This window comes from Mollisia scopiformis (genome assembly GCF_001500285.1).
Source record: "Mollisia scopiformis unplaced genomic scaffold LY89scaffold_4, whole genome shotgun sequence".
Lineage (NCBI taxonomy): Eukaryota > Fungi > Ascomycota > Leotiomycetes > Helotiales > Mollisiaceae > Mollisia > Mollisia scopiformis.
The window spans coordinates 1,475,999-1,493,288 of NW_017263584.1; the positions used below are offsets into that span (position 1 = coordinate 1,475,999).

At 47.9% G+C, this 17,290-nt stretch overlaps 6 protein-coding genes across 6 annotated transcripts; 4 read left to right on the forward strand and 2 right to left on the reverse strand.

The window, feature by feature from the left end:
• Positions 1 to 2,168: 2,168 nt before the first annotated feature.
• LY89DRAFT_576569 (uncharacterized protein) lies at positions 2,169 to 3,236 on the forward strand (the record flags this gene model as incomplete). The annotated part of the gene is made up of 1 exon (XM_018208844.1): positions 2,169 to 3,236. One exon carries the CDS (start codon positions 2,169 to 2,171, stop codon positions 3,234 to 3,236), a length of 1,068 nt encoding a protein of 355 aa, XP_018076406.1.
• Positions 3,237 to 3,675: 439 nt separating this feature from the next.
• LY89DRAFT_392486 (Las1-domain-containing protein) lies at positions 3,676 to 5,325 on the forward strand. Its single transcript, XM_018207199.1, has 2 exons — positions 3,676 to 4,029; positions 4,392 to 5,325. Exons 1-2 carry the CDS (start codon positions 3,767 to 3,769, stop codon positions 5,032 to 5,034), a joined length of 906 nt encoding a protein of 301 aa, XP_018076407.1. The 5' UTR covers positions 3,676 to 3,766; the 3' UTR covers positions 5,035 to 5,325.
• A 1,275-nt stretch (positions 5,326 to 6,600) lies between these two features.
• LY89DRAFT_392469 (putative high-affinity glucose transporter) lies at positions 6,601 to 8,944 on the reverse strand. The gene is made up of 3 exons (XM_018207198.1): positions 8,375 to 8,944; positions 8,046 to 8,324; positions 6,601 to 7,999 (listed from the first exon to the last, which is right to left on the reverse strand). The coding sequence occupies exons 1-3, from the start codon at positions 8,559 to 8,561 to the stop codon at positions 6,837 to 6,839; spliced, it is 1,629 nt and encodes a 542-aa protein (XP_018076408.1). The 5' UTR covers positions 8,562 to 8,944; the 3' UTR covers positions 6,601 to 6,836.
• A 1,425-nt stretch (positions 8,945 to 10,369) lies between these two features.
• LY89DRAFT_638216 (uncharacterized protein) lies at positions 10,370 to 11,727 on the forward strand. Its single transcript, XM_018211562.1, has 2 exons — positions 10,370 to 10,851; positions 10,904 to 11,727. Exons 1-2 carry the CDS (start codon positions 10,845 to 10,847, stop codon positions 11,524 to 11,526), a joined length of 630 nt encoding a protein of 209 aa, XP_018076409.1. The 5' UTR covers positions 10,370 to 10,844; the 3' UTR covers positions 11,527 to 11,727.
• A 733-nt stretch (positions 11,728 to 12,460) lies between these two features.
• On the reverse strand, positions 12,461 to 13,949 carry LY89DRAFT_768350 (HET-domain-containing protein; the record flags this gene model as incomplete). The annotated part of the gene is made up of 2 exons (XM_018221782.1): positions 12,461 to 13,083; positions 13,229 to 13,949. The coding sequence occupies 2 exons, from the start codon at positions 13,947 to 13,949 to the stop codon at positions 12,461 to 12,463; spliced, it is 1,344 nt and encodes a 447-aa protein (XP_018076410.1).
• Positions 13,950 to 16,506: 2,557 nt separating this feature from the next.
• On the forward strand, positions 16,507 to 17,120 carry LY89DRAFT_681394 (ribosomal protein S14). The gene is made up of 3 exons (XM_018214283.1): positions 16,507 to 16,639; positions 16,756 to 16,855; positions 16,913 to 17,120. Exons 1-3 carry the CDS (start codon positions 16,578 to 16,580, stop codon positions 16,919 to 16,921), a joined length of 171 nt encoding a protein of 56 aa, XP_018076411.1. The 5' UTR covers positions 16,507 to 16,577; the 3' UTR covers positions 16,922 to 17,120.
• The last annotated feature ends 170 nt before the right edge of the window (positions 17,121 to 17,290 follow it).

Here is a 17,290-nt window from a genome sequence, read left to right on the forward strand (position 1 = left end):
CTGGGCGGCTTCCCCACCGTACAGTGCTTTACCGCACCGGCGTGTTGTTGGCTGGGCCAGGGCTTCAGGAGGGGAGGGAAGTGTAATGTGGATATGGAAGTGGAAGTGATATTCCAAGCCTCGAGTAGCCGACTACGGTATAGGAGTGGATATCCCACTCGATTGATGGAACTGATGGAACGCTGTTGACGCTGCTGACACCGACAGTGGGCTGGTGGTGCAGCGCAGTGCAGTTGCTACCGATGGTGGAGGAAGAGAGACTGACTTGCATGGGGCCTGGGTGGTGTCTGGGTTCTGGGTATGCGAGTTGTGAGGCAGGAAACTCCGTCGTCGCGTTGTATGGTGTGGTACGGTAGTGTTTACTGTAGTATGCGCGTCCAGGCCCTCTTAGAGAGTATTGAGCGAGAGATGTGACCCGAGTCGTGCTTTTTCTGGTGAGAAGCGACCAAGACCAAGACCAAGACCACGACGACCACGACCAAGCAGAGCCAAAAGGCACCGTTGCCGCGTTACATTGGCTCATTCCTGGTCGACGACGCCTGCATTACTGTACCTACCCAGTCCGATACAATTACCCAATACTGTACCGTACCGTACGCATTTCAAGGGCAGCAGATAAAGGGAAAGGGTCGGCGAAGGAGGAGCCCAGGGGATCGTGGCTGCCGTGCCACATTTTCTGAGTGCTGTGCTGTAGTCGGTCGGTCGCTCGGTGATTAAGAGGAGCTTCTTCTTCTTTGGAACATCCAGAGACTTCCCCTTCCCTTCCCAATCCTAGCCCTACTCACCTCAACCCGCCGCCCCTGGCCTGGCCTTTCTTTGCTTTTGCCTTTGCCTTTGCCTTTGCCTCGAATCCTCACTCCGGAGACACCCCTCCTTCTCCGAGAAGCCGCACTACGTGTACACCCCTCAGCTCCCTGGTCTGTCGACGTGACAGAGAGTCGTGTCGTCTACACGCCTCCGCTGCTGACCAACGCCGCCTCCTTGGCATGCGCCCCGGGAATCTGTCGAGAGTCAGATAGTCTTTACGGTAAGGGGAGCAAGGTCAGTCAAGGTAAGGTAGGCCCTAGCCACTCTCCTCCACTACTGGCCAACGAAACCTCATTTGTGTGTGCTCACGCTGGCCTACTCAGCTTTCTTGTGGAACAGCTAACTACCTACCTAGCTAGCATGTCCCAGCCCCAGCAGTACAGTAGTCTCAAAATCCATCCTGTCCCATCCTGTCCTGACCGGACCTGTCCCACAAAGCCGCCGTCGTCAAGAGAGAAGGAAGGGAAGGAAAAAAAAGCCTGCCTGCCTTGCCTAGCCAGCATTATTCCCATCGTCCCGCCGGCTACACTGCTCCTTTCATTGGTTCTCCTCACCTCCAAAGCACAAAGCACACACAACAACAATGCAGACGCCGACTGTGGAATTTGATACACCCACCCTTGCAACACCCTCCTCCCCCCCAACCTTACCCTCGGCTCGCTCGTCTGACCGCTTTTCAAACTTCCACCTTTGCTCTCCCTCTCCTTCCCTGCGAAACAACCTCCGAGCAATAATAAACATCACACTTGCGCTACTTACCGGATCATGCCAGTCATGGTCTATCACTGACATAATTCGCTTGATCGTCGCACACCCGAGCGGCTTCGTATGGTCGTGCGCCCCCTTCCACCACCATCGACGTCGTCTTCGAGCCGTGGGATGTATGTTGGTAGCCTGGACCTGACACTTGCCTTTCCCTTCCCTTCTTTTGTTCGACCAGGGCCTTTTTTTGACTTTGACCGCCGCAAACAAAGCCCATGCATCCCCAGAAGAAGCTCAGACCCGGCGGATTCCCTAAGGAACCCTTGTTCGTTCGTTGGATCCATCTCAGCCAGATGACACAGACGACATACCGGAACTTTAAGTCACTTTCGCAAGGTAGTGTCCATTCTTGTACTTCCCGTTGTCTAGCCTTGATATGGAGATGATCCCTTTCCACCTTATTAAACTACCACCACTTCATTCCCCTCGTCTTGGGCTATGGTCTACTTATGATTCTTCATGTCCAGTGGACAACACTCTTGACTTTCTCTATCTCTCTCAACTCACTTCTCTCTCACCACACACGCTTCTTCCTTCAAAACCCATAACCGCCGATCACCAGTATGATGATGAATTCCGGACCGTGGGAGGGCAACCCAATGGGGTACACCACAGTCGAGATGCTACTGGATGATGTGTCAAAACAGATGGCATCCTCGAATCTCTCTCGATATCCTCGCGGACCGCAAGGACAAAGGACAGGAGGATCAATGAGGATAGTCAAACCCAACAGTGCCAGCAACAGCCCGAGAGGTTCGGCGGGACTCGGCAGACGGAGGACAGTAATGAATGATGGGGCATATCGACGAAGGCTTGCCATGCTGGAACAACAAAACGCAATGGCAGCTGGTGGCTTCATATCGAACGATGGTCTCCAAGTGCCTGCTCGATCGGCTCGACCTATGAGCTGGCATCCAGCTTCCCATTTGGCTCCTCAACCTACTTACCAGCAATCATATCCACTCCAAACTCCGGAATATCAACAACAGCTCCAGCTGTTTGATATGCCACCCACGCCTGCAGTATATTCTGGATACGCTTCACCAGACTCGAGCTTCTCGCCATTATCGATGCCGTTCAACGGTTATGAACAACCACAATGCTCATATCCGTTCACAGCTTCGACATTCCAGTCACAACCTCAGTATCTAGCTGATCAACCACAATTCATAACACAACAAACACAACAGATTGTCTCGCAAAACACCAACACAGACCCTACTATGTACTCTCATTTCGACTGGAACAACTTTGCTGCGAATGGATTTGAAAGCTCAAGCACGGCCCCACCAACACCCGATAACTTCTTGCCTATCCAGAACCCAGAACCAGCCTTCTCGGCTGAGGAGTCGATTCCATACGAACCCCTTGAGGACCCCGAGTCCGGTGGTGAGGAGCTCATCGGTATGGGTCTGTATGACAGTCCCGATACAGTCAAGACCTCTTCGTTGGATCCACAGCTCGACAACTATCGAGCTCTCATGATGTCTCACCTTATGGGCTCAGGCCACCGGAAGACAGAGTCGACTGGCAAGGGCTTGAAGCTTGAGGAGACCTGGGAACCTCCTGCCAGCGATGACGAAGATGCAGACGATGAAGAGCAAGACGGCGAAGGAGAGGACGAGGAGGTCGAAGAAGCACCTCAAGCACTAGCTGGCTGGCTATGAGTTTCGTCTTTAGAATATGATTTACTACTTTTGTCTTTTAGCGTGGAGTCTCGGGTGGGTTGGAAGGGTCGGATACCCATGGGACATGGACAGGAATGCATCATCTCGCCGGCGCGCGTAGAGTAGGAGTAGGATATCATCTCACGAGAAGAAATGTACAAACAAATGTACTCTACACAACGAAAAGAAATCAGAAACATTCAAAAAAAAAACATCTCAACATTCACAAACTCGCATGTGCCCCAAACTATCTTAGAAATGCAGCCTCCGAAAAACTGCTCAAGTCTTCTTTCCATCCCAACAAATGGTGCTATCTCGTGACCATCAATCTGGACCCCGATTTAAGGTTTTCCTCGCTTAACACTCACCCCACTCTCTTCCCGCAGAGCCTCCCTTGGCATCAAAAACCTGAACTCCTCGCCAAGACAAGAAGACAAAATCCATCTCCAACTCCAACCCCAACACCACGACGTTCCCTCTCCATCCCCTCTTCCCCTTCCTCCCCCTCTTCCACATATCACACAAAAACCATGGTACAATACATAACAACCCCCTGGCGCACCCGCGCCGAGCTCCTACGCGTGCGCTCCGCCCTCTACCCATCATCTTCTTCTGGACCCATGAAAGAGGAGGAAATCAAAACGGCGGTAGCGAAAGTCGGCGTTTGGATGCAGAGGGGTAATTGTCCGCATTTGGTGGAGAGCTCGGCGGTGCTTTGGAGTGCGGTGTTGAATGATCGGGTGGGGAACTCGTCGTATTGTGTTAGGGCTGCTTATGCGGCGGCTTTTTGTAGGTATGTTTAAGTTCTGTTCTTCGTTTTTGGGCTTGGAGTTTGGTTTGCTATCTTTGTGGTGTCACATCTCTATGACCCAACCTGCGAGGAGTCTTGTGGGGATTGGATTAGTAGGTCGATTTGATGCTGTCAATGGTGTGTCTACTTCATGAGAGTAGCATGATGCCAAAAATCTACATGAGCTCTGTAGGTCAAGTCAGACGTTGAGCATCGGACTATACCAGCAGTTATCGAAAATGGTTGCTTTTCATCCGCTTTTAAGCTTTACGTCGATCTTATCCAGTATCACTCGACCAGACCAGACAAACTCTTCAAGTCAACACAAAATAAGAACAATAATCCTCAAATCTAACAATCCCCAGATTCGTAACCGGTCTCCTCGACAGCCACCAAGACAAGCGCCGCAAACTTAGCATGTACTCCATCGCCAAAACCCTCGGCCTACCAGCAACCTACGTCGAGCTCCGCCACCAAGCAACCCACGAAGAGCTCCCCTCGCTCTCCAAGCTCCGCATCGCGACTCACAAAGCCTTGAAATGGATCTGGGACTACTACTGGGTGCATCTCAAAGAAGAAATCACGAGCATGAGCGAGAACAGGGAGTATGTGGAGAAGTTAGTCAGGGAGAAAGATGCTGGGATTAGAGCGAGGATGGAGGAGTTTGTGGGGAATTGGGACCAGGATCGTTTGATGGGGATTCTGGTCGAGATTCAGGGAGCCACGGATGATGTGGTTATTCTAGCTAGGTCGAGTCGGTTGCAGCGGTTGGTTGTGGATGGGGGGAAGGGCAATTCGAGGAAGAGGAAGTTGGACTCGGAGGTCAAGAGCTTGGATGAGGTGAAGGCCGAGATGGAGATGATGAACCGGGAATTGGACAATGAGATGGAGGACGATGGGCCCCAATCAGAAGTGGCCCACCCTGAGGCACGAAAAGAGCCTCCCACAAGCAAAGGCTGGACAATGTGGGAAGGGCCCTGGACACCGAAACCCATCGGCGTAGTCTGACTGAGAGAGGCATCTCAAACAAGAAAAATCCTTCTGCAGTAGTGTCAATCGAATCCTTCAAGTCGACAGACATCACGACATGGAAAGAAAATCTCCGAAAAGACTAGCTATCGAAAGCGATCCTCGTCTCGATCCAACCGACGACGAATATCTCGGCCGCGATCCAGCGCTATTTATACCGAGGCTGAGGCCATCCCGACTAAGATTGACAGTTCTTTTTGAGTCAAAACGCGGGTGGATGGGATGTCAGCTTACTCGTTTGAGTCAAGATGATGTGCGGACGCTAAGGCACGGGATCAGAATGGGTTTGGAATTAGGATCAGGATCCGCTTCATGAATTTGACGAAATGATGCTATGGAGTGAGCACTATTGCTTTATGTTTCAGACCCTGAGTTCCTTCGTAGATGGTTTGCGTTGTGGAAAGTGCTGCTCGGTTGGTTGATGGGAAGGTTGAGAGAGGACTGCAATGTCTACGAGCGTTTCAAATTCAGAGAAATCCTTCGTGACCGGTGTTCAGAATAACTGTCCATTTCCTCCTCCCAGTATGTTGAGTTAAGCGTTTGCATTCTTCGTTAAAATTATGTCCAAGGTGGTTGTGTCGTTGGCCACTCTCTCTACACGAGCTAACATCCTTCTCGGTATTTTTTCCCGTCTTTCTTCAGACGCTTGCTTCTCCACACGATTTCTTATCACATATCATCATGAGAAGAATCACACTATTCAAGACTCGGTGCAATCAGAACCGTGATTAGCATATCATCTTCAGGTTTGCCAAATTTTGTTGTCTTGCATCTCTCACTTCACAAGCTTGCCACCTAGTCAACTTTTACGTTCCCTTTGTCCCTTTTCTTTGCTTAGCCTTGTATCGAAAGTTGGGTCCTTCCTCTCAAGGGCCAAGGTCTGATTTGAGTGTCATTATAATCAGTGGTTATTGTGAAGGGTGACGTACAGTGTGTTATTTGGGATATATGCGAGGTGAAAAGAGTGGATTGGTGGTATGTTTGGTTTTGGGGAAGGTGTTGAATATGCTACGGAGGATTTAAGACTGAGATGATGGTGAGAGGGCTGAGATTGAGACGTGTTGGTGGAAACTTGGCTGGAGAAGAGGGGTTGATGAGTGCAGAGTTGGGTCTTGATAGTCTAGAGTAAATGTATTGCTGGGTTTTGAACTGGAGGAAGGCCGCTGTGTCCACCTTAGGATGACGACGCTCAAAAGATGATAGTTCATGTATGAAGTAAATAAACAATATATCGCATTTGCTCGTTCGACATTGACCCTCTTCCTGCTGCTTTGCAATAAGCGAGAGCCTTGCTCAAAAAATAACATCATCCCAAAAGACAGCGAAAGTAGGAAAAAAGGACCCAAAAAAAGACAAGCGAAGCAAAAACTCGGACCTCACCATCTCGAGATGGGGAGATCGTAGAAAACTTGCTCGGTATCGATTGCAGTTTTTAAAGTCGCGATTCGTTCGATCGATCGTATGCGGGCCAGGCGATTTTTAACAATTCCATCTCTTAGCATCACAATTGACCAGATGTGGCTGCCTAACCAACACGCCATGTGAGCTTATGGCTAAGAAATGATTATTAGAAATTATATGGTTAGGTAGTTGGGTGGGTGACGAGAGACGATGGTAGCGAGTGTCAACATTCGTCATTATCAAACTCAATTTGACCTCAAGCTAGACTATAGAGAGCGGCAACCGCCTTGCACTGCCAGGGTTTTCTGCATCAATTATCTCCATCACTTCATCCATCCAAACTGTAAATAGGGTATAAAGACCGATCCCAAATCACGCATCTACTCAGCCTTAGGAACCTGCTCATCAACTCTCGCAGGACTCCTCTCATCATGGCTAGCCTCGTGCCCAAACTTATCCTCAGCATCCAACTCTCCCCTCTCCATCCGTCTCGCATGAGTATCAACATGCGTCTTCCAAGCCGGCGTCCCAAGGAACCTAATACTTCCCGGCGTCGAATCATCGAAGATCTCCTCGACCTCCTCCAGCGGCTTCTGGCTCGTTTCCGGGAACAGGAACAGAACGTGCACGAACATGGCGAAACAGAAGACGCCGAACACGATGTAGACTTTCCAGCGGATGTTGGCAAAGGCGGGAGGAACGAAGTAGGCGAGTGCGAAGTTGAAGATCCAGTTTGCGGATGTGGAGAGCGCAACGGCTTTCCCGCGTACGCGAAGGGGGTAGAGTTCTGGAGGGTAGATCCAGGAGACTGGACCCCAAGTGGGTGCGTAGGAGGCGACAAATAGGTATGTGCATGCAATGACGGCTTTTGCTGGGGCACCGGTGATGGAAATTGATTCTGCGGCGGAGGGGAATTGGTTCTTGTATGGAACCTTGCCGTAAGTGGCGAGAAGACCGGCATTGATGAATAGCCACACCATCATGAGGAATGCTCCAACCAACATGGTTGGGCGACGACCCCATCTGTCGACGAAGAGGAGAGCTGGGATGGTCATCACAACGTTGATGATGAACTGAATGGAGGATGGCAGTAAGACGTTCGAGCCAAGTCCAGCCATGGTGAAGATGTAGGTGATGTAGTACATCATAACATTCATTCCAGTCAGCTGAGACCAGATCTGACAGAAGACTCCAATGTGTGTTCTGTTGATCATGTTTGGCTTGAGCAGCTCGAAGTATGTGACGTCCGAGTTGGCACGTTCGAATTCGACGACCTCGCGAATCTCGGCCATTTCCTTGTGCACAAAAGGAGAGTTGGGGTCACCCTTAGCATGAACAAGGGCCAGAACCTGGACAGCTTCTTCCCATCTGTCTTTGCGTGCGAGCCATCTGGGTGACTCGGGAAGGAAGAGCATGGCACCGAACAGGAACATGGCCGGGAGCATTTGAAGACCCCATGGGACTCGGAAGGCGGCTGTTCCGTTGATGTACGAGCAGCCGTACGAGATGTAGAACATGATCAAGATTCCCCAAGTGATAGCCCCTGAATATGTTAGTGACTGCTTTGGCGCTCACGATCAGGTACTTACATTGTTGGCAACCGACGAGACGACCACGCTTTGATGGAGGTGCAATCTCGGTGATGTAGACAGGAACCTGAGCAGAGCAGATACCGACAGAGAAACCGTTGATAATACGGCCTACAATGAGCATAGGAATGTTCTGGGAGGCGCAGACGATGATTGAGCCAATGCACCAGATGACAGATCCAACTTGGATTGCTTTCTTTCGGCCAAGCATATCAGAAATATAACCAGAGACTAAAGCACCAAGCCATGATCCACCTGGCATAGAAGCTGTGATACCACCTATTTCATTTGTCAGGAATGTTTTGCCGGAATCGAAAGTGTCGTCTTACCTTGAACATTCGCTGTTGGACCAGAGCATTGTCCGTCAGTGTCAAGATACTGAGGACCTTGGTTGAAATAGCAAAGGTAAGCTTTGGTGGAAATGATAGCACTCATAGAAGAGATATCAAAACCAAACAAGGCTCCACCCACGACAGCTACCGCTGCGATTACATAGACGTTTCCGATTGTATACATCTTGCCGGTTGATCTTCCACTGCCCAAAAGGAGAGAAGTTGTCCGCGAGACGCTATGAAAGAGAGAAGTTTGATTGCGGGGTGTCTCTGGGGACTTATATCACGCATGGAAGCCCTACATCAAGGCCGACATTTTTTTTGGTTCTCCCTAGACATGGATTACCTCCAAGAATCAGTCACGAAGTAACATTTCATCCCCCGCAACGGCTACACGGAATCCTGGAACTTGGCCGCATAAGAACAACAAGATCCACACCACGAAGGAAGACAGAAGTTTTCGCTCCGAGCTACTATTGGCGGCTGAAAGTCCAAGGACCAGGAGCGCTTGCATTTTCCCGAATTCTTATTAGCTCGCTCAATGGTCTTGGGTGGCACAACAGGTTTACCTTTGTCCTAGGGTAAATAAGTCCCCCCCTGTCATTCACTTCTAGCACTTTCGACCCCACAATTATACCACATCTTAGCTTCTCATTGACCCAATACCCTAGTTGAGGCTGGCTTGAAAACCCTCAGGGGGGGACCTATTTACCCAAGGACAAAGGTAGATCATGTCGATCGTTGAGGGCATTCGCAGTTGGCATGCTTGGTTGCTGTATGTCAAAGTCAGGGGCCTCTCGGGGAAAACTATGCAAATTCAGGGATGACGGCGTGGCTATCGAAGCCGGTCTTGTGGGGAGGCATCCTCCTTGGCTAGCATCGGATATTGCTCCAGCACTAAAAAGTACAGTTCTTACACCACGAGGAAAGTTTTGGAGACGATCTTCTCTGTCAAATGTGAAGTTCTTGGTAGCGAAAGGACCGGTCTGAAATAAGTCTGACGATTTGGAGAAGATACCCACAGAATTTTAGATACATTGACATCTTCAAGAACACTCGCAGGACATAGAATACATTAAATCTCAGGTAAATGAAGCCTTCTCTCAGCTGTGAGACAAGGATAACGTCATGGTCGGAGTGATACAGTACCTCAGATCGTGATGCTCCCCATGTTCTTGGCCGTTGAAAATGACGAGAGCGGCGTCCCAGTTGGAAATTGAAGTGGGTTGCACAAGACTCCCGCACGCCACACCCATACGCCTTAGCCGTTTTTAACATGGGTATTGGTCAAAAGTGTTCCGAGTCGTGCATTTGACTTCTTAGCTGAATGCAAAGACGGGAAGAGTTCACGTTGGCGGGCCCTCTTAGACCATCATGAATTGGTCCGTTCGGTTGTGACGGCTCTGATGATGTTCAAGGAGGGCTGAAGTTGCTGTGTGAGAAGAGTTCAGAGGAGGCAAATCGGTGTATTCGCTACCGAGTAAGGGCGGGGGCCTGAACATGGTTTCCGCCGTGGGGGAGCAGAAAAAGCCTGCGCAATGGAATATGGACTTGGGTTATCCAAGACCCAGCGATTTCCCAGCTTCAACATTTTGGAGGATTGTCCGCGTGATTACCGTGAAGAGCAGTCGATGCAAGCACTCCGTTCCAAGAATGGCAAAGTTGTCAGCATGTCAAAATCCGACTTTTTGATACTCCGGAAAATGGTTAGCGGCAGCGTCGAAGCATGAGAAAGTGATCGGCGGTTTCCAGAACACGAACGCCACAAACGGTCCGACTGGTCCACGAATAAGGTTAATGAATGAAGAGTGAGGTGCAACGTTGCACATATCTCTTCTCTTCAACCGGAAGACTGCTTTCGAGAAATTATGCTTGAGCATAAAGCAAAGTTATGATCTATGCATAAAATGGGCAGATACCACACGTGATTGCGGGGTCTCCACGATTGTGCCTGGAACGACAAGCTGTCAGTGTCTCAAATCTTTTGCTTCCGACTTAAAGCTTCACTTCTGTAATAAAGGTCTTGGTTCTCGATTTTGACCCTGTCCGTGACGTTCCTCTTTCGTGCCTCCAGATGAATCTTACCTCTTCATATTTAGCGTGAGCAATTCGCTAAACTAATCTGTCGTGCTACCTCTCCTAAGTCTCATTCTTCAATCTCGAAGCTGGAGATGTACAGAAGTCTTTGAGGAAGCTATTTCAAATTGTTCTCACGACATGATCTAGAACATCTCACCTCAGGTAAGATTCTGGACAGCTTCCTGGTGCGCTGCGCCTCCACGACAGATAAGCTTTGGCCTCGATTTGGGGGCGCCTGAATCGTTTCATAGACGTCGCGACCTCTTTCTATTGTCAACACTCTCAACTTCTCTCTGTCAATCGTTTCTCTGGTCTCAACTGCTGTCACCATACCTTCTTCGTGCCTCATCAAACCTACAGATCCTAACCCGAGCAATCTCCGCTCAAGATGTCGTGTAAGCTCTATTCCGTCCACCCCTCTCAGAGTATACTGACAAGACCAACAAGTCCTCAACTCCTCCACCGAAGTCAAAACGACAACAATCCTCAAACCACACATCACCAGATCTCACGTCCTCCGCCTCCTCCACAATCCATCCAAAATGCTCGCCCTCAACCCAATAATAAAGTCCCATAGTCCCCTACCCGATTCCTCCTCGAAAGCTTTCTTCACTAGAGTCGCACCCGAGAACAAGCCACCAACCACTGGCCCAGAACAGATCGTGCCCGTGTACGCGATTGTCGAATCCACAGATGCGGAATCCTCAGAAGGGGGCGGAAGCTGGCGCGGCGGTTGGGCAAAGAGGTTTATACCGGAGAGTATAACTTATGAGACCAGCATGCAGAATACGGAAGAGGGCATGATTTCGATAACCCAAGCACCGATGGGCGTCCAGAGTGTGACGAGATGGACTGTCACCGAGAAGCCGGGAGAGGGTTTGGTGCTGGAGAAGAGGGGCAAGGTTACGAGTAATAGGATGTTAATGACTTTTATCAAGACGACGATACAGGGTAGCTATGAGAAGTTAGCGAATGATTTTGTGATCGAGTTGGAGAGGATGATCGATGAGGAGGAGCAAGAGAAGAAGAAGGAAAGTGAGGAGGAAGTTGTGGTTGAGAAGGTTACTTGAAATTTTATGGAGTTTCATGGGAATGGGAATGGATAGATACTATCAGGCGTTCTGGTGTGCTTTATGGGTCTAGCATAAGATTAGAATTGCGTGGGAAAGAGTGTTCTACGTTTGCTTTCAAGACTAGACGTCTAGATGCTCAAGATGTTGATACATGGTTTCTGCTGTCTCGCACATTCTGCATATTCGGTGTTTCATTCGGAGTCTTTCAGCGTTCGGTTACTTGCTATGAGCTGTAAAGACCCGCCCTGATTTCGTTAAATTTTCATCTGTGCTCTTCCCTTTGAAAGATCAACCTATTGTCTTCGACTTTACTTGCTACACTCGTCTTTGTTCGCTTAAAAGAGGTACTAAGTGTCACTAACACTTTTACTCAAGTTCTCAAGCGCTTTCCTATGTACTCGTCGGCTTTTCAAACAAGTTGGCCCAACTTTGGACTAGCTAACTAGTAGAGCTGGTGGGGCAAGTTTCGTGATCTTTAAGATTCCATTAAAGACGACGGACACAGGACTCAGACCACAGATTGTTGGGTACATATCAATGTCAGGAGTGGAAATTATCGTTCATTACACAGATTAGAGATATCATGACAGCTTTGTGACACCAATAGGTTTGGATTTGGTGCTTTCCCTGATGACTGACGACGTCAAGAAGAAGAAGGGCTTCGGCGTGTCTGCTTAGTGACATGAAGAAATGTTAGCACCGTGGGAAATTTAAGGATCAACCCGCTGGGAGCCTTCAGACATAGAACATATAAGTAGAAGAGGGAATATGCATCTTGAAGTGTCTTGATATGCTGGAGATGGAATCCTTGAAGGCCAACTTGTATGAGGGTCACTGACACGACAGTGGTTATCAAGAAATGAAGTTTTTCACGCATGGGAGGTATATGAAGTCTTCTGAAATTCCGTGTCTAAATATCTGGAACGCTCAGCTACGTGAGATATATGGTAGACGATTCTATCTCAGAAATTTCGTCATCATACGGCAAGAAGAAAGATCCCGCCCGTTTATAATCATTATTCTGCTCCCTCTTCAAGACGAGACCATGAGCAAATGATAAGATCTCTGCAACCAACAGGCACCATAGCCCCGAATCTGGCAGGTAGCTTTTCACATCGAGATTCTTTGTATCTAAGATCGGCGTAGCTTCGCTTGCTGTTTCGCTTCTGAAGTCCATAAAGAATGAGTATTTAAGTACTGTTCCTTGCAGACAGAGCGCTGAGTTCTCGAGTCTAGCCTCCACTAGTTTACCTCGCAAGCGAAGCCACTCGCCGGTATGTTCTACGTCGCCAGGGGTATCAAGATATGTGCCCTCCACCTCGATCATTGAATGGCAGTAGTCTTTGTCCACATCCGTTGCAAACTCCAAATTATCATCGAGAGATGCCCAGGACCATGACGGCGCCCGCTCTAGTTGTTTCTCCGTGGGTACCTTTGGGACATTCCGATGACGATATAACAGCCATTGCTGTTGCCACAGAAGGTCACAATAGAGGAACTTCTTCCAGTGTCCCGCCAGATAGATGTCATCCACGGTAGTAGCTTGGCGGTATACTGCCGTCTAGTGCAGGGAGCTTATCATTTGGGTCCTTCATCGACCGCCCGCTATAATCCCGGACGATGGCCATCCAGTCTCCGTGTGTCATTTGCGAAGGCAGCCTCCATGAGATAGCATTTGGAATGCTGTATCCACCGTTACCTTTCTGCTTCTGACACTCCCACAACAGTTTCTTACTGCTGAGAATAAGCAGTCTTGGGGAAAGCATCCGTTCCTGCAACGTCCACGCTCTAGAATAGATCGGTTCGTCCTCCAGCTTTCGTCCCTCCGTAGATGTTCTCCCACCAGCATCAGAATATTGTGACTTGACTAGTCGATATGTCGTGTCTGAAGCGAGGGCAGCAGAGATTGTCAGAAATGCACCCCCGTAAACTTTGGCCATTTTTGGTGCTTCTGTTTCGAAGTCGCCCGCGTCGCCCTGGCTCTTTTGCACAATGCACAAAGCGTCAACCCAGAGATATTGTTTTCCAAGTCCACGGGTGATCAAGATGGCGTCCTGGATCGTTGGAGGTATTTCATGCCAAAATATATTCTTCTTCATTTGTTCTATATTACCCTCAATTGTACGAAGATTCTTCGCATCACCCCAACAATAGCTCAATGCTAAATATGGATAGATCAGGGAGTTTATCGCCTCGGAGGAATTGTCATCGTTGGTCTTTGCTTCTAGTGCAGCAGTGGTGACAAGTTTGGGATCTTTAGATCCATCGGAAGGGCCAACATCGATCAATCGAGTGGGAAGCTCGAAGTCCTGCGCTCGGGACTGGCATTCGAGATGCTCCGGATCCGCCGTGCATTTCTCGATCCATGTCTTCGCACGTTGCACAACGGTTTCTAATGTCTCCCTTTCCAACGTCTCCATGGATCTTTGATTGTATTTGAGGTAAGCTTGGTGAGGCAAAGAAGGGTGAACAAGTTGGTAATAAATTACATAGACTGTGCATGAGAGATTTGATAATGGATCAGGATTAGCTATGTTCATTCAACGCAGCCTTATTTACACAGATATAAATAGACGCGGGCACGTTCATACATGTGACCTCTAGAAGCGGTGCTCTAAGAATTTGATTCATGTCTAAGGCTTCGTGGTATCAACGGACTGGTGTTGAAACAATCCAGAGAAGAATCGTCATGTTCTGCAACCTTGCTAGACGATCTTGTGAGCCAAATTGAGAGGTGTGTAGCAAAGTCAAGGTTGAGGTTGATGTCTGCATCATGTAGCTACCAAGATCCGTTACACCATTCAAGGAGTGTCAAGAAGTAAAAACGCAAATGTTCCAAGACTTATTGAACATATTATCAACCAATATAGTTCCTGCACTATGATGACACTCAAATTCTAGATCTGATTAGACATCATTCAGGTGGCACTACTAAAAGGAAGTCCGATGCCTCTCACAAACTGAAATGAGGGTTCTTGGAAGCGCAGAACTGATACAGAAATCACACAAACATACAGATAAAATGAACTTTTGGAAGTTAGAGACTTTTTCAGTGTCTTGGGACGTGCTGGACTGTCACGTCGGACACTTTGAGCGGTCTACTGCAATACAGTGCAGATCTGGGTCGAAGTTGGAAATTTTGAACATCATAAGGTTCGAGAGAAACGATAAGAAACAAAAATGTCAAGTGTTCTAAGATTTATTAGACATTCTCATGAAACAAAGTGATGTTATATGATTGACAATCTCTTGTGATACTTGTCAGGATATCGTATTTGTGAAGAGAAGGATGATTCATTCTTCGTAGCAAGAGCGTCGCTACAATAGCAGGCGCTAACTGATTTTTTTGCTTGCCAATCAGAAAGTCCAAGAGATTAAAAAGTGAACTCCAAATGTCCCAAGACTTGCTAGACATCTATCACACTGGATTCTGAAGTAGGCTTAATGTGTGGTACGAGCATAGAAATAATATGTGCAAAGATCTTGAATTTTGGTCTGTCTAAAGATTTAAGGAGGTGAGGTTTGGAAACTCTTTATATACGGTAGAGCACAGCACGTGCTGTGCCCAGAGCGTGAGATCACGTGCTCTCTGTGCGACAACATCCTTGTTAGCTGAAATGAGGGCTACTATGGAATAGTAAAAGTGGCCTAAAGCACCATAATGTGCTTGTAAATCAGACAATCCAAAAGACTAAGCAGTGACTTTCGAAATGCCCCAAGTTTATCTTGGTATTCTAGCTTGTGGAAAAGAGGTTTACAATGCAGTTCAAACTTGAGTTGGTGCCAAAGATCAAAGATTGCAGATATAAAGTTGAACTTTCAAATGTCCCAAGACTTGGTGGACATGTATGTTGCCAAGAATGATGGCTTTTATGAAATGATGAATCTAGAGAAGGCGAGGAACAGGTTCCAGTGAGGATGATGACAGGTCTAGAGGAGCTTGCTGCGGTAGAAGCTCCAGCGAAAGCACCTTGGATAGCATAATGTTATATATAGCAATAAAGAAGCAGTCAGATAATCAAGTACTTTCGAATACCTCAAGACTTGCTAGACATTCTTGTTGGCTGAAAGAAGGGCTGCTGTAGAATGTTTGGATTTGCATTAAACACAGAAATATTCTTCTAGATTAGATAATATAAAAACTGAAAAATGTATTTTCAAATGTCTCAAGAATTTCTGGACATTCTCGTATATTGTGAAAAGGACCACAATGTGGTTCAAATTGAACTTGAAGCCAAAGAACAAAAGTTTCAGGATCGAGTTTTAAATATCCCAAAGACTGTTGGACATTCTTGTTATTCAGAAAACTAACTTTTGTGAATTAAGGAAATCCAATATATAAAGCAATATTATAGTTATAAATAAATAAAAGCTTTGAAATAATCAAGTAGTTTTGAATATTTGAGGACTTGTTCGACAATCTAAGTAGTCAAAGTGAGGTCTCTTCACGAATTGGTAGGGTCTGGCATAAAGCATATTGTGCTGGCAAATCATATTCAAGAGAATAAGGAGTTCCAAATGTCCCAAAACTTGCCGGACATTCTACTGCTGAACTGAAATGCCCAAATAGAAAACATGGTGAATGGAAAATATACGCAGCATCCTGCGACGCTAGCTTCATCGAGCTAGTGGAATCAGAGAACTCCATGCTTAAAATGCGGCCGCCTCGCTTCGACTTCCTAAAAGCGTTACATCAACCATGGGAACTCCAGTCAGCCCTAGATCCGGCGGAACGCTTAGACTTCGTACTTCCAGTGGAGACCACTTCGTCGACCAATCAAATCTCTCCTGGATAGACGCTAATTTAGCGCACCACACCAGAGATTTGAAAGAATTCCCCATCGAAGACCTCATTCTACTTCCCTACGAGTACAGTCCAACCCCCGTCTACAGCGAGAACCCGGTATGTCCTCTCCATCTCTCTACGATGAGCGCGCTCAATTCTAATCTAAATTACGGTCTCTGCAGATTTCGAACGCCTCCTCGAACGCCGCTACGAAAGGTTTCTCCGGATCAGCAAACCGTAATCGTACCTGCAAATCGCAATCATGTCCCACGAATCCGTCTGGAACTCTCGTCCCCGCACCTACGGAAAGGGAGCCCGCGCCTGGTACGTCTACATCTGATTCTGGGTTCTTGAACAGAGAATTGCCATGTATAAGGGGAATTAGGGCGTGTGGGGCCTAGATTTGAAGGGATTGAAGAAGCTGACAAGAAATTCTACAGCCGTGTCTGCACCCACAAGGCCGGTCTCATCCGCAAGTATGGCTTGAACATCTGCCGTCAATGCTTCCGTGAGAAGGCCGCCGACATTGGTTTCGTCAAGGTAAACCCCAATACCCCCTCTGGAGTTCAGAGCTTTGTGTAACATGGGGGAAAACAGCACCGTTAAAGCAAACACCCGATCTGGCAATTACCACCTCATAACGAGCCGAACGATTCAGGGGTTTCTTTTCACACCACATGGCAAGGAGTTACGGAGGGAACAGACAGGGATCTCTACTTTCAGGCATTTTCGGAGGAAGAGAAGCGTTCATGGACGGTATCTGACGATGGATTGCGCTGGGAGGATAAAGAAGAGCCTTTTTTTTCGTTGTTTTTCGATGCATGGACTTCTGCGTCCTGGCTGGTTTGTAAATTTGCGGATAGGGTGTAGATCTAGGTCTACGACTGCTTCTCTGGCATAATTGCAAATCCAGTCATACCAACACACGATTTGCCATTGGATGTGACCGATGTTTCAGGGCATGCTTGATTTCGG

Excerpts from the sequence above, each read along its gene's own strand:
- LY89DRAFT_392469 (XM_018207198.1), bottom strand. The coding sequence starts at position 8,561 with ATGTATACAATCGGAAACGTCTATGTAATCGCAGCGGTAGCTGTCGTG. Across the intron at positions 8,325-8,374 it reads TCCAACAGCGAATGTTCAAG|GTGGTATCACAGCTTCTATG; the intron begins GTAAGACGACAC and ends CAAATGAAATAG. Across the intron at positions 8,000-8,045 it reads TCTCGTCGGTTGCCAACAAT|GGGCTATCACTTGGGGAATC; the intron begins GTAAGTACCTGA and ends TAACATATTCAG.
- LY89DRAFT_392486 (XM_018207199.1), top strand. The coding sequence starts at position 3,767 with ATGGTACAATACATAACAACCCCCTGGCGCACCCGCGCCGAGCTCCTA. Across the intron at positions 4,030-4,391 it reads TATGCGGCGGCTTTTTGTAG|ATTCGTAACCGGTCTCCTCG; the intron begins GTATGTTTAAGT and ends AACAATCCCCAG.
- LY89DRAFT_681394 (XM_018214283.1), top strand. The coding sequence starts at position 16,578 with ATGTCCCACGAATCCGTCTGGAACTCTCGTCCCCGCACCTACGGAAAG. Across the intron at positions 16,640-16,755 it reads GGAAAGGGAGCCCGCGCCTG|CCGTGTCTGCACCCACAAGG; the intron begins GTACGTCTACAT and ends GAAATTCTACAG.